At 39.4% G+C, this 14624-nt stretch overlaps 1 protein-coding gene across 4 annotated transcripts in view; it reads left to right on the plus strand.

Annotated features, from left to right (window-relative positions):
* The first annotated feature begins 8841 nt into the window (after positions 1-8841).
* Positions 8842-14624, plus strand: part of LOC147881091 (uncharacterized) — a 47028-nt gene continuing 41245 nt past the window's right edge. For all 4 annotated transcript variants that reach the window (XM_087369751.1, XM_087369752.1, XM_087369754.1 and 1 more), the window contains exons 1-4: positions 8842-9035; positions 10499-10663; positions 11159-11323; positions 11475-11660. In XM_087369751.1, the coding sequence (XP_087225877.1) occupies positions 8943-9035; positions 10499-10663; positions 11159-11323; positions 11475-11660 (609 nt within the window). In that variant the 5' untranslated portion in view covers positions 8842-8942. The remainder of the gene's footprint in view (positions 9036-10498; positions 10664-11158; positions 11324-11474; positions 11661-14624) is intronic.

Genomic DNA, 14624 nt, shown 5'->3' on the forward strand with positions numbered 1-14624 from the left:
GAGGAATATTTTTAATAGTGAGATTGCTGACAAACAAAAAGACATTAATATCTCACTCTCTCTAAAGTGCCAAAAAAATCTTGTTCATTGTGAGTGTATGCATACATGTACTCATGATCCTTTCGTTTCTAAAATCTCATGCATTTTCATGTAGATCAAATGATTCAACGTACAATACGTTTGAAAACAAGTTAAGGTCACAAAATGCTAGTATAGTATGCATAGAATACTTTCTTCCTACCTAACCCCTACTGGGATTGTTCCCCTCTCTCAATTTGTTACCTCATAGCTTCATGCTACTACTTGTGCTTTTTGAAGGTTTCCTTGTAAGTTTCCAACTTTTGTCATTGCAACTTACTGGTTTCAAAGGTAGTGAAGCACTTGTAGTCTTCCTAATGTCAAATTTCCTATGCTTATGCAACTTGAATTTTTCTATTGTCCGCTTGGTGATAAAGGTGAGCTATTTAGAATCAAAATAAAAGCATGTGGAGAATCAATTGCTCTTCTTTTTTGGGATCATGATTATAACAAAAAATCCATCATAACTTTCTTACATTAGTGGTGTATGGCTAATGTATCCAAGCCATAACATATGCCCTAGAACATTCACGTTGATATTCCTTCATTCATCCATTGACAAGATGCATTTTTGGACCTCTTGAAGTGCACCTCCTCTTTTCCATTTTTCAAAAGATGAATGTGTTAGGGTACAAGACTAACGAATCCCTAAAAGTTGGGAAAGTGAAACTTCATATGATTGAATTATAGAGAACATTTTGTAATGAGAGTAGTTTATTGTATTGAGGGATTCCTGTGGAAAAAGTGTTAGAAAAGAAATGGTGGAAGCCTTTAGAGGAGGATAGAAGGGTGATAAAAAGAGTGGTGGAGTACACTAGAAAAATAGGTGGCTAAAAGATTGAAATAGTTACTTTTGATGAAGACCTTTATTTCAAGGATTCCTATAAAAGCACCTTAACGTAACATTCTCCCTTGTGTAGTTCATAGAGCTGCAAGAATTAACGTATTTCAGTATTTATTCTATCTGCGTCTTTTTTTGCCTTAGTGTTGTTATTAGATAATTAGGTTCAAGTAAGTCTTTGTTCCACTCCAGTGTCTTGCCTTTAAAAATTGAGAGCTTTTTTGTTATAAGAAGTTTGTTTCATCTTGAAAAAGAGAAATTGTGAGTTTATTTTGTTTGGCTTATGGAGAATCAATCCAGGTACGATGGTTCAAAAGAATTCATCTTACAAATGTTGCCATAGCTAACAAGGAATATGCACTGTTAATAGTAGACAAGATCTTAGAGAAAGCATGGTAGTAAGCTAAGGACCTTGAAAGACCCGAGGCATGTTCAGTATTATAAGGTGCAAGTGGGTGAAATGGGTCAACTATGATCCCTCATCCATACAAAGTTGAAATCTATGACAAAGATGGTTGAGAACATGAAAATAGATGCATAGACAGGCATGTAATAGCTATTGAGGATACAAGGTTCTTTACATTTCCCTTCTTCACGTTCTTCACGATTTAATCATACTGCTTGTAACTCATACTCTTAGCCTTCCTACATATAGTTTTATATATGGAATAATTTGTAAGAATGGAATCTATGTGGTTTTCTATTTATACCCAAATCCTAGTTGATTTGAACCATAGTTTCCTCTTTCTAAGATCAAGTTTCTATGCCTATTTCATTGTGTACTCTTACTTGAAAAGTCATGTAAGGCATAAAAGAAGAAGAAAAAATGAATCTTTACAATAATTAACCTTTAACAAAGTTTGTAAAACTACAACAATAATGACATCTTGATGTTTTGTAAAATATTATGCAGATTTTCTATTGTCCCATGGGAGTTTCAAATGAGGAATGTCCTTATCAAATACCAGTTATGGGGAGATTTTGGACCTAAAATTGACCTTGAGAGCCACTAGCATTAGAGAAATGCATTGAGAAAAATGGAAAAGCATTGTCAAGCATTAGTTTGTCTTGATTAGAAAGTGTTTATACACATATTACCATGAGTGTAGGCACTTGAACCAGTTGCATGAAAGACATTGAACTAGTTGTGAGCTAGTTGCATGAAAGACATTGAAGGATCATTTTTACATTGCAACTGGAGGCCACAAAATGGCACTTTAGCATCAATGAGTTTCTCTTCCTGAAACTCTTACTAGCTCTATATCAAGGATTTGTATGATATCAAAGTTTAGTTAATAGTGGCCAAATCTAGAAGACTCTGAAATCATTAGTTCAATGATCAAAAGTTTCCAAAACTATTTTCATTAGTTTATGACATCATTAACTATGAAATTTCATTTTTATTTATGTAGACATTTATTAGCAAAACATAAATATGGGAAAACTCATGAAAAAAAAGGTTTTTTCAACAAAGTGAGAATAAATTTATTCCAAATAACTATATGAAGAGGCTAAATTAGACCAAGCCACATATCAAAGGATGTTTTAAAAAGCAATCAAAATGATAAAAGAAACTATGCATGTCTTTAGTGGATCTTTCCCGTTGAGCTCTCTTATAGAATACACTCTCATGTGTTTCTTTCCAATTTGTGACTCTCCAACAATTGGTATTAGAGCACAAATTTTCTCTTTCTCCTAGCTGCTGCACTAATTAGTCTATGCACCTACCTTGCCCAGCTTGCATACACATTTTGTGTATTCATTTGTGGCCATTCATGCCTGAGGTCATGCACATTGTCTAACCAAGACCAAGGCTTTGTTTTTATCTAGATAGAGATGAAATTAGCTTATGGATATGCATTGCTAATATCTACTATTTGTGGTTTCCCATTCCACACTCATGGCAATTATATCTCATTTTTTACCATTTTTGGTAGTTCCTTCACTTTTAAGGGTTTGTTTTCCAAGGTTGTGGCTGATCCACCTCATGTTCAATCCTTAACTTGGTTTCCTCTTTATTTGGAGGTATGCCTTTAGATTTGAGCCAATTTGTTGAATTTGTGCACTTGAATCACATGTCTAAAGTAAGCATTGCTACCCATTTTGTGTTGAGCATATTGCACACTTGCGGCAATTAATTCGTGGATAATTTTGCTAGTGAAGTAGAGTGCATTTGAGTTTATGGATTTGTAATGAAAGGCATTTCTTCATTCATTTGGGTTTGGTGCACAAATCATACAAGTTTCTTTCAGATAAATGAGGTACATTGACCAAAGGTGACAAGTTGGATGGCTTTGACAATTCCCTATGCCCTTTCATGCTTAAGAATATCTTGGTTGGCAAAGACTAGTGGGATATTGTTTTAGGGGATGAAGTAAGGCCTCTTGATCTAATTGTTGCTAGCATGGAACCCTGTAAAGTAGTCAAGCCTCATCTATAAGTTCAGACCCCCCCCCTCCCCTTCACAAAGGACCAAAGGAAATTTGATAGGTCTCTCCTAACAGGGATTTGCATGCACAGTCTATAGATGCAACTTCTAGACAAGATGCTTTGTTTTTAGTTCCCAATACTTGGTTCTTAGGTAGATTGTGGTACTTCCAAGAATGTGACTCCTCACAAAGAGTGTTTTTGGTAATGCCAAACCTACTTATGGTAGACAAGTTACATGTGTAAACGATGCTTCATAAGATATCATGGAGATGGGAAATGTTGCTATTCTTTTGGCCAATGGCAAGGATCAATATATACATGATATATGGTATGTTCCAGACTCGATGAAATTTTTTATTTCAATACCATCTATTGATTATGATACCTAGTGGACCTTAAAGTACTATGGTTGCACAAATTCATCCATAAGGATATAGCAACCTATGGGAGTACATGTCATTTTACAATCCCCTTAACATTGTTTGTAGATCTCTTCCCCAACCCTTCCCAAAGGTGTATATATGTATTGGTGGAAAGGACTTTAGTGAAGATTCCCACCACATTATCCTCAAATGGACAATACATGACATCAACAAATCCATAGTTGTTGATACAACCCCATATGTAGGCATGATGATCAATGTGCTTCAGGTGAGCATGAAAGATGAGATTGCTAGCAATACCAATGCAACTTTGACTATCATAGTAAGTCAAATCCTTGGGGAGATTGCACATAGATCTCCTTTTGATATCTGTTTCAAAAAGGTAGTGTTAGCATCCATCTAGTTTTAACAACCATCTAATGAACCAACTCATGATATGTAGGTTAAGAAATGAAACAACAAATGGTAGTCATTTACCTTTGTATTTTTGCACTGTTCCATATGAATGATAATCTAATAGATTCATTTGGTGCCCACAACATTCTTCCCAATGGAAGGATCAACCAAATACCAAGTGGCATTTGTTTTAATGGACCTAATTTCATATTTCATGGCTTTTTACCATAAGGGATGACCATGTCCATCCTCAAATGTTTTAGGCTCAATTTCAACATCCATAGCCAAATTCTATGCAACGAAACAACATAGAGCAAAACTTTTAATCATGTTTAATTTTGCCTCCTCTTTGCACAATGGAGGGATAAGGGAAGTGTGGCTTTACATGAGAAATTGATTCTTTTTAGTCCTCATTTCAAGCAAGACATAAGTTTATTTATATCTATTTAGAGGGGTCTCATCAATGGACAAAGAGGAGAATCTTGGTTTAAATCCACTTGAAGTTGTCCTTTTTCTTTCCATTAATGTGAATTAGTACTTCTTAAGACCTTCTCTAGTTCACAAATGCATGTCTCTAGAAGCTCTTGATGGTGTAATTGGTCGCTTGGTTGATATATGGCATGATTAGTTTTAATTTTCCTTATGGAGATGATGGGAGTTAGCACATAGCATAGTTGCATAACTTGCCTACTATTGTTGTCTAAGAAATTGCTTTGCCAAAAGTTGTTTATATGCTCATAATGGATGGCCAAGATCTTTGTCTCTTCCACATCAATTAGGCAGCTTTGGATAGCTTGGGTGCTACTCTTTCAATGATCTCCTAGGGATATTGCTATGGTTTTACTCCTATATGTAAAACTCCTATATGCCACTTTTTAGCTACCTATATCCAATTATCAAAATTGCACAAATGGCTTTTGATTTCCTATATATTGTTAACAAATGGTGTGTTCAATGAGCCTTGATATACGATACTTGTATTGTAACATCTTTTATCCTCAATGAGAGATTGTCTTTAGGTTTTCTCAATATTTATGTCTACTTACTTTTCTTCCATGTAACCCCTTGGTTAGACTCATCAAGAGCTCATTTACTAGTTTATTAGTCTATTTGATGGACTTATCTTATGATCTCTACATTTTTGTTGGCTCCTTTACTATCAATTAGTATACTACTTGCTCAATGACTAGTGGTATAAGGGGAACAATTAAACATGGATGGTTCCTTAGATTGTCGGCTTACCACCCCAAGTTATTAGGACAAAGTTACAAAAAATATCTAGATGCATTACCCACTCATATTTGTGTCATGTGAAGAAAGAGTCAATTTCCTACCCAATATGCTTGGTTGTGATCATTGTTGTCTAGTATCACCATCTATCCTTTGTAGTCACACTCATAACCTTGAATTGTTTTTTCTATAGCCCTTGTTCAAAAGTTGACTTTATATTCTTGTTTAGGTCTTTATTACACAATCATTTTCTAGCCATTTGATTAGTCTCAAAAGTGGATTTTTCAAGAAGTCTGAGCAAGTCTTTTCCCTTGGTAAATATGCTTATGGCATTATCTTCACCATTAAGCAAAATTTTAATTGTTTTGATTGCATTCGTAACTACATGAAGTAGCAGTAGCATTGGTAATTGTGGCTATTGTTTACTTAAGTTCTATAGTATTTTATGTTCTCCTTTAATTCCATTTCTTTCCCTTCCTCCCTCACAACCCTCACTTAGATATGACTTTTACAAATGTACACAATTCTTGGCTTTTGCTACCCTTCCCAAAACGTGTTCTTGGGAAAACAATACGTATAAAACACTTATACAAGTATTTTCTTTCCCTTGTCTTTTCATGGTAGAGTGTGGCTTTACTTACTTGAGCTATTTATTCTCCTTCTTATGGTCAAGCTTGTTCTTTTGCTTTTCCTTTCCAACTACTAGCTTCGATAGATTGCGCAAAATTTTCTCCTTTTTCTCAAAGAGATGAGGGGATTTATCAGCATCTAGCATAATCACCTACGTTGCATTGACATTTACCTTAATTATTATTATAGTTTGATACCATAGTTGAAGCTATCACTTTGCTAAAAGTTATCAAATGAGTTCAAGATTGATGGGGCCAAGGCTTATGGCTTTCTTTAATAATAAGAAAAACATTGGATCAATGGATGCTACTATTTTCATAACGGGGAAGCTCTATAATTTTAATTTGGTTTACTAGAATTGGTTGCTACAATGTCTTAGTTGTTGGTAATTTACAATGTTGCTTTACACCCTAACTTTGAGTCTTTCATCTCCAATGAGATTAAGAATTGGTTTTCTTACTTAGTTTTCTTTCTTTAGTAGTTTGAGAGATTTAAATTGATTTGATAGACTTGTCTAATGGTCTTTAAAACTTTATTAGTTCCTTTATTGTGTGTCTACTCCATCCTCTTATTGTCTTATAGCCTTGTTAGCATGTTATCCCTAGCATTATGAGAGGAGGAGTTCTAGCTAGGTAGTTGAGTGGTGTCCTACAAGTTACAAGACAACGCTGCTAAAGAGATTTATGCACATAATCTAATAAGTTGATCTATGTACAAGTGCTTGTCATTCAATGACCCATATAATTCCCCCATGATATGAGGGGTGAGGTCTCTAGCTTGTTTGTTTTTGATCATCTATCCTTTAGAGCAACCCTCAGTAGCTTTCATTTTTTACTTTGTATTCTTGTTATGGGACTTTATTGCACCATCACTAGTGTTTTGACTAATAACAATGCTAGTATTGTGCAAGAAGTTTGAATATAAAATTCCCCTTGTTTAATGGAGATGTTTGAGTGTGTTGAGTACATTGGTATATGGGTGTCATTTTTACCAATGAGCAATTTTATTACTTTTTAAATCCACATTTGCTACTAACCTTGAAGTAATAGAAGGTTTGACTCTTTTAATTGCATTATGTACTAAGTTGAGTAGCTTCTTAACTTTTTTACTTTTAGTATTGTTGCATCACTCACTCAAACCACGATGATCTTGAAATTGTTGATAAGGGTCTTCCCATTTGCTACTAATAACGATCATATTTCTTGACTTTAGTTGCAAGTCCAAACAAATCTGGTTATCGAAATCCTACTTTGGAAATTTCTTCGTATCACGATTCTTTTTTAGTGTCATCCTTTGATAATTTTAAAGATATGCTGCACTTTATGTGGAAGAACACACCTTTATAAAACCTAGTCTACACATATTATGTAAAGCGCACCATCTTTTGAAATTGCACACTTTCTAGATATGTCTCTTTTAACATAAGTTCGCATATCCTGAGGTAAATGTTTTGGAAGAAAGATGGTTGAAAATTCAAAAGTTCCATGCTTGAACTTTAAATAGTGCCTCAATGAAGAATTCATGAATCATGCTTAATAGGCACTATTTAAAGTTCAAGCATGGTACCTTTGGAATAACCACCTAATAGGTTAATTGGTAGTGCGGCCAACTAATCATGCTTAATAGCCACCTAAATATACATTTCAAACAATATATTGAAAATTCTTTGAATGTCCTATTGTAATAAGAGTGTGTGAGGAGCCTTAGTTCCCACACCAAGTGGTGATCCGTAGCCTCTATGCATTTAGATCTCCATATGTGCCATATATGAAGGCTAGCAAAAATCTCCCAACTCGAGTTTATTGAGGAGGGTAGGCATCATGTGCACGATAGTATTTCATGACTAAGTCGTCCTCAAAAAGGATTGCAGAAGCTGGATCATACTTGACTATAAACTAAGCTTACAATAACAGGCCCGACCAAATGGCGTATGTGTTTAAGCGTTCCCTTCTTGCGAACACCTTGGCACACAAATAGAAAAAGAAGAATTTAGAATATGCAAAAGCAAAAGAAAACACAAAACTTGATATGGAAAACATATATATATATATATAGATATGTATATATTTTATATAACCACACATAGTGTGGGTAGGGAGGCAGCGCTCTTCCTTCCCCAAATAGTTATAATCCGAGGGAACGGGCCCTTCCCCGTGCGTTGAGGTTGTAATCGCCGAGAATATTAGTGTCGAGATTGAGTATTGTGAATATGTAAGAGAATGGCATATTACCTAAATCTCAATGAGTGTATCTGTATTCCAACTCGATCATCGACCAAATTCTTGTCATGATTTCTTTTGTCATTTGTCGTGGAAATCCTGGCTCTACCTCCGAAGTAGTTTCTCGATGTGAGCGATGTTGGAGAGAGAGGGCGACATAGCCAACATCAGCTAGACGATCCAAAGAGTTGAAGTGTGCGAAATATATAGATTTAGAGGCCTTCAAAAACGCTCATGCCTTCAATCCAGAGCTTTTCATCCAAAAGCATACTTTTCATCAAGTGTTGTAGGCCTTTAGATCAAAATTAAATCCAAGGCTTATATTAGAACATGTGGCTAAGGAGAGGCCAAGAAACCCAAAATTCCCCATAGGCTGCCTACCGTAAAAAGAAAAAAAAAACACAATCACCCACTCTATCTAGGGGCACCTGTCGTGCCTCTACCCCCCTTGGGGATCTAATGAGGGCTACCGCCACTGAGCTACCCAGTGCCGCCGCCAGGCAGCCCTATCATTGGGCTGCCTCGGCTCTGCTGCGTCTTCCTCAATCACTTGCATATACCATTGCGGCTTTCTCAATCCCTTACATAAACTCAAGTCTTAAGTTAAAGTTCCTCTTTTTTTTGGAAGAGCAATAAGACTAACATGAGCATAGGTTAATTCGTAGTGTGGCCAAAACAAAAAACTCTCGGTACACTTCAAAAGAGAGGCCTTTGTTTTCTCGCTCTGAGGTTTCTATGATGCCCAAGAGAAAGAATAATAACTTTTATGGTGTGAGGGTTGGCCACAATACAGGAGTGTACGAGAATTGGGAAGATTGCAAGCGCCAGGTAAACGAGAGTTCCAACGCACTTTTATCTTTGGAACCCCTTCATGCTAGCGATGGCGTATCGTAGCATGGTATTAATGAATCGGAGGTAATTAACTAGTACAAGACCGAAGGCCTCTTTAGCAGCTTTCAGACGGAGACTTACGAACTTAAAAATGCATGCCATATTTGGATGCTTTTTATCTCGAGATGCTATTTCAACGTAGCTAGAAACCTTGGATTCATCGCCTAGTTAGCTTTCTTGTCAAAATGTCTCCACAGTGTACTCTAAAAGCTATTACCTGCTGAACTGTAGGAAGCCCTGTAGGAAACAAAGAGTGGACAGAATTGCAGGTTATCCAGTAAAAAAAAAGACTGAAGACGACTCCATTGTGGCAAATGTGGAAGATAGGTCACAAAAGCCATTGTGTTTCGACTTGGGCGATAAATTCTTTCTATCTTAAGTGGTGCTTTGCCGATGATTGTCTAAGCTTTTTGTCTTCTCCTTTAGTGCTAGTCTTGTCATGGCTGAGTCTCCCCTTCACCTCTAGAGTGCTGAATAGAAACTTAGGACGAAGACCTTTGTATAAATGGATGCTCAACTATGTGTGCATGCATGTGTGAGAGCATATGCTTATATTATGGTCTTAACTCACCTTTGGGAGCTGATGACGTCGGTGGGGATGTCATAGTAGCTAGTGTCGGCTATGCAGGATGGAGTTTATGGTTTTAAATCTCGTGAGTGACTATCACGAGATTGAAGTGCACAATGTGTTGTGGTTTTAGAGGTTGAGTTTGGGCATGTTCTTGTATTCGTGTAGATATATGTTCCCGTAGTCTCATTAGACATGCAAATTTCACCTTGTGAAGTTTCATCAATGTCGTGGCTTCTTGATATTATGATAAATTCTATCTTAAGTGGTGTGGTCCCTATCAGCTAGATTGTCTGAGCATTTGTTGCTTAGAATGCTCATTTGGAAATTGGGAGAGACTAAAATGAAATCGTTTAGTCTTCACAAGCAATCTCAACTTGAATGAAGAGAACGTGGAGTACTTTTTGAGTAGCCTTCTTGTTTAGTGCTAGCCTTTGTCACAGCTCAGGCTGCCCTTCACCTTTGGAGTGCTGACAGAGATTCAAGACGAAGACCTCTGTATAATGAATGCTCAAGTATGTGTTGGGTATGTGGATATGTATTAAACTATGGGCTATACCCAATGTTCTCCCTGCCATGCGTGATGGAGTTTATGGTTTTCAATCTTGTGAGTGCCTGTCATGAGACTGAAACTGCAAGCTGTGTTGTGTTTTTAGACGATGATTTTGGGCATGTTCTTGGATTTATCTAGATATATATTTGACTTGGGGCAGTTAGCATGAGATTCGACAATTGTGGAAAGAAAGCTATAGAACCTCAGTTAAAACTTTTCTTGTTGCTATGGAAAGTTTAGTATTTTGGACAGGTTAATGAGTGCATATGGATGCTGCAGGTAATGGGTTTCCCAGGAAACCAGTATAAAGCTTTCTCAACCCGCTCAGAAGCAGAAAAATATGTTGATGAAATTGGGAAATGTCTTCCTTTGTCTGCAAACACGAAGTCAAGCAGTAGGCAGTCTCTACAAACATCAAACATTTCTCAGTGTGAACCATTTAAGGTATACCTTATTGTGTGATTGAAGCAGTAGCCAGTCTCTACAAACATCAAAAATTTATCGGTGTGAACCATTTAAGGTATACCTTATTGTTCACAATTGCATTGACTTATCTCTCTCTCAGGGACAAGACCAATGCGATGTTTTTTGCAACTTTGAGCTAGTTTATAATCCCATCTATCATGTTTTTTTGAGGACACTTTGATTGGGCTTGTATCTTTTGATCACAGCTAGATGGAAATAATCGTTCTAGTCATCATAGGTCTGTTTGAAGTGAATGGAAAAAAGCCGTCCTGTCAAAGGAATCAAGGATTCCCATACTACCAGCCACTCCATTAATCTGAATGCTAGTTCTAAATAGAACTTGTGAGGGCTTGTTATTGAAAGAGAAGTTAAGCAATTGGCTTACTACATGTATAGAATCTTGGTCAAAACTTTATTGTTGTTATGGAAGTTTAGTCTTTTGGGCAGGTTAATGAGTGCATACGGATGCTGCAGGTAATGGGTTTCCCAGGAAAGCAGTGTAAAGCTTTCTCAACCCGCTCCGAAGCAGAAAAATATGTTGACGAAATTGGGAAATGTGTTCCTTTGTCTGCAAATCCGAAGTCAAGCAGTACCCAGTCTCTACAAACATCAAAAAATTCTCAGTGTGAACCATTTAAGGTATACCTTATTGTGTGATTGATGCTAATTTGCGGATGCCTCATGTTTTCCTATTAGAATTGGAATCGAGACTAGGATTGGATGTTTACATCATGCTCATATGGTTTCCTAATCTCAGCAACATAGTGAAAGATGTTTCTTGGGTGTGTAGCTAATTGAAGAACATGGGCAACAATTTGTAGTGTTCGAGTCGATCATGGATTTTGATATCTACTTTGACAAATTTTTGGGACGATCAAACGACACAGAAAATGGCGAGGGAAGTATAACAATATCCAAATTGGAGGACTCTCAATGTGAGAGAGAAGGTGTCAAAGGGAGTACTCCAGAAAGAGAGGTAAAATGTTATGTTTTTTGTTATACATCAAGATGTATGCGTGTGTCATACATCAAGATATGTGCATGTGTGTGTGTGTGCTCGGGTGCACGCATCTCTCTCTCTCTCTCTCTCTCTCCCTCTCTCTCTCCTGTGACCCGACAGCTCAGACAGAGGGTTGACACATAGATCACACTTGGGGACATCCCCTCCCTGTTTAGAGTCGGATCCCAACCGATGGGGGTCACAGTATCCCTGGTTAGACGTAGAGCTATGACCAAGAGACGTGCCAGGGCTGCACCTTTGAGTGGCCGACAGCACTCTATCGCCGATTTCATGCCCCCACTGCCTCATCCACCCTGATGTCCTGATGATGATGACGATGATGAGATAGTCAACTACCGACATGACTATGTTGTACTTTGGACTTAGTACTGCCATTCTGCATTTTTTGCATTTGCATTGGTGTGGATGCTCGTTTAGTAGCTCTCTCTCTCTTTCTCGCGCGCGTGTGCCTCCCCGCTAGCCTCTCCGCTCCCTCGGACCGTGCTGCCCTGATTAGTCGCACACTCCACGAGGCTGCCCTCCAAATCTTTCCCCACACCACACGGTCCACTAGACCATTACCTCTTGGTTCTGTACCCTGCAACAATTGGTACGATGCAGAGTGCAAGGCTTATCGCTGACAACTCCAACTTGAAACCAGATGTCACCTCTCCAACACACTAGACACGGTACGCAAGTACCGACGTCTCGTACGTCGGAAGAAGCAGGCATTTCTTCGTCGAAATGAGGAGCTGTTGAACATCTTGTATAGCAAGAACTCTAAGGATTTTTGACGGAGATTCCTTGAGTGTAGGTCTCCATCACCTCTCACCGACACGAGAGTTTGGCACACGTATGCACACCATCTTTATGATGTCCCACACCAGCCTACTCCAGATCTCACACACCCCTCGTCCCACCATTTGCACGTTGTCTACCAGAGGGGAGTCAAGAATGCGACATTGAAACTACACAGTGGTCGAGCTAAGGATCATGAGGGGGCTATGCACTGAGTTTATCACATATGGGATCGACACGTTAGCCCCGATCCTAGCAAAGCTATTCAATGACACTGTTTGCCTTGGCTTCCCCTGCACTTGGACACTCAACACCATCATCCCCATCCACAAGGCAAGGGATCCCATGGACCCGAGTAACTACAGGACTATCATGATTGGACATGTGATATCCAAGATCTATGCAGCAGTATTGGATGCGTCGGTCATTGTGTTCGCAGAGATGAGAGGGCTTAGAGCAAAGGGTCAGGCTGGTTTCAGGCGAGACCATGGGACTATGGATCACATACTCACACTTAGGAGTGTCATTGAGGAGGCCAGATCACGGAAGGAGAGGGTATATTGCTGCTTTGTGGATTTTTGCAAAGCCTTTGACACAGTATCTCGAGCTCGTCTCATCACATGCCTACAGACACTGGGATTTGATCAGGAGATCATCTGGGCAGTCATGGCACTTTATGAGAGAGTCTTAGGCTGAGTTTGGAAAGGTGCAGGTTGGACAGATGAGATCTTGAGTACCATAGGGATCAAACAGGGTTGTCCCTTATCACCAACCCTGTTTGGCCTCTACATCGATGAGCTTGAGACTTTCATGGGGGCTTCCGGAGGGACCGGTTGCTCACTTGCCGGGATCATCATCAGGATTCTTCCTTATGCAGATGATGTGGCACTCTTGTCGTCTACACCGGAGGGGCTCCAACGACACCTGGATGCACTGTAGGCTTTTTGTTTATCCCCAATTTGGAGGTCAACGTTGGCAAGACCAAGGTCATGATCTTTAACACCTCTCGAGTAAACATGGAGTTCACTTTCGGTGGGTCACCAGTTGAGATCGTATCCTCATACACTTACTTGGGGGTCATCTTCTCCAGCCCGATCTTCACGATGAGACCATCGATGCAGGCTAGACTGAGTAGGGGATACGCCTCACTGTCTCGGCTAGAGAGACAGTGCTTCCACTCCCACTTCTAGGACCCTCGGACCAAGGCTCTTCTCTTCGACTCCTTGGTCCGACCAGTCGGTATGTATGGCAGCCCTTGTAGGGAACCTAGAGATAGAGTGGATACGGGTGGAGCGCTTGCAGATCCTCATGCTCTCATGGATGATTCGGGGGAAACCATCTGTACCACATCACATCATTCAGGCCGAGTTTGGTGCTTTTCCACTCAGCTAGATGCAGCCTTTCAGACCATCACATATCTACACTGGGTTAGATCATATGGGGATTGCACATTAGGGAGACAGAGGTTGCCATGGTTGGCTCTCGATTCCTCCATGAGGTTGGCAGCAGAGGGAGACGAGCGATGCTGGTATGCATAGACTCACAGATTGTTTGTGAGACTAGGGTTTCACATCGATAGGATACCTCCTTTTCAGTACAGTTTAGATGCCCCTCCGTACTCCCACCCACCATCCCGACCGGGCCACATACCAACTTGGTCATTCGAGAGGATCTCCTGCAGCTACACACCTTTAGGACATGGTTGGAGCCAAGGGAGCTTCGAGTGAAGTTGAGTTTCTACAGAGATTATTGTCTTCGTATTTCGGAGGAGGGGTTCATCACACCACCGGGGTACACGGAGCTTCATATGCCTCACTCACTATGAATCTCCATCGGATAGTTTCGGGTATCATCACACCACCTCCGCATAGAGAGCGACAGAGCAGAGGGGATCCCTAGGGAGCATCACATATGCATATTGTGCGACTATCAGGAGGTTGAGTCGGAGGAGCATTTTATTTTCAGGTGCCCAGTGTACTACGAGATCCGAGGTCGTTACCACTGTCTCTTTAGAGACGGCTCCAGGCTCCTTTCCAGATTCCTTGCCTACCCAGATTAGAGATGCCTCGCGGCCTTCATTCACGAGGGGGTCCAACACAGAGAGTACTTACTCAGGCGACGGGGCTTGGCCACACCATCAGA

Source organism: Dipteris shenzhenensis, chromosome 31, assembly GCF_047967505.1.
Source record: "Dipteris shenzhenensis isolate YYH24624 ecotype China chromosome 31, Dip_SZ_1.0, whole genome shotgun sequence".
NCBI classification, from domain to species: Eukaryota; Viridiplantae; Streptophyta; class Polypodiopsida; order Gleicheniales; family Dipteridaceae; genus Dipteris; species Dipteris shenzhenensis.